The following is a 1,190-nucleotide window of genomic DNA, read 5'->3' on the forward strand; positions in this document are numbered from 1 at the left end:
ATACATATACGAGATTCTTTCTTGAAATTCTTCAAAAGCCGGCTGTTTTGCGCTTTTTTTTTAATCGACAGTATTTTGGGGTCTGTTTTCAACTTCTTTTGCTGCTGCGAGTCTCTTACTTTCTCCATCACCTAAGGATAAGCATTGATCTTGATATGCAGAACTCGCTCTTTATATAGCGTCAAAATATCACCTGAATGCCAATACTTAATTGCTCTAGTATAGTATAGTATAGTTACTGACATATTCCACTTCATAGACCCCTTCAGAATGTTCTGCCATCCGTTGTCTCCTCATTTTCCACCACTTTTAAACTGAACTTTACTGAAATTTGTAATGGCGCATTGCTTGCCTATTTCTAATGGGAAAAAGTAAGTCCATTTTCTTTTCCCGATGGACTCTGTGCCTAAAAATGATTCCCACCTGCTGCCGTTTGTGCATATTGATTTCAATAGCTTTCACCGTATTTAAAACTATTCATATTACAATCTTCCTTCCGAGCTTCTCCCTTTCACTGGCTTATCCACTCACTCACTCACTCCCATTGCAGCCTTTTAGTTATTCGGAACGCCTTCTTTTTCATATATTTATTTTTCGCCCCATATTATAATATTAGTATACACACACCTACAACACTTTCCTATTATTATTATTATTGTGACCTTAACTAACATCCACAAAAAATCAAAAAAACAATATTTAAGGGGTAACATCATTTGTAGCACACTATCAATCTACTACTTTACACCCATAGGCCACTGTCATACACATTTTACTAAAAATTATATGTTTTTCAAATTAACAAAATTTGCGCATTTCGCAAATTTTTTTTACAAAAAAGTTAGAATATATTGTTTTTTAGCGAATTTTCATAAATTTCATAAAATTCAGCAAATTTTCTTAAAATTCTAGAATAATTGAATGCTAATAAACTCATAAAAGCATCATCAATCAGTGAAATTTTCTTCTAAGGAATCTTGAATCCTTGCTAGCATTATTTTCCAATTTACAACTTTTGTCAGCGTCGCATTTAGTTTGATAAGCTCCATGTTTTTCACATCCAGTTTGCGTCGCCCCTGCCCCAAATCTTGTTTGGTCCTTTTTTCTATTGCTTTCGTATTCAATTTGAACTTGTTCCTTTCTTTGGCTTCACCGCCTTCCCATTTGCAGTTTCCATTGTTTTTGCAGTC

General features: G+C 34.2%; 1 pseudogene across 1 annotated transcript in view; it reads right to left on the reverse strand.

The window, feature by feature from the left end:
* Positions 1–1,088: 1,088 nt before the first annotated feature.
* TEOVI_000884600:pseudogene overlaps positions 1,089–1,190 on the reverse strand; it is a 1,311-nt pseudogene continuing 1,209 nt past the window's right edge. Inside the window, exon 1 of the mRNA in view lies at positions 1,089–1,190. This exon is cut by the window's right edge and continues 1,209 nt beyond it. Within this exon, the coding sequence occupies positions 1,089–1,190 (102 nt within the window).

Source organism: Trypanosoma equiperdum, assembly GCF_001457755.1.
Source record: "Trypanosoma equiperdum strain OVI genome assembly, contig: ctg_1087, whole genome shotgun sequence".
Classification (NCBI taxonomy): domain Eukaryota; phylum Euglenozoa; class Kinetoplastea; order Trypanosomatida; family Trypanosomatidae; genus Trypanosoma; species Trypanosoma equiperdum.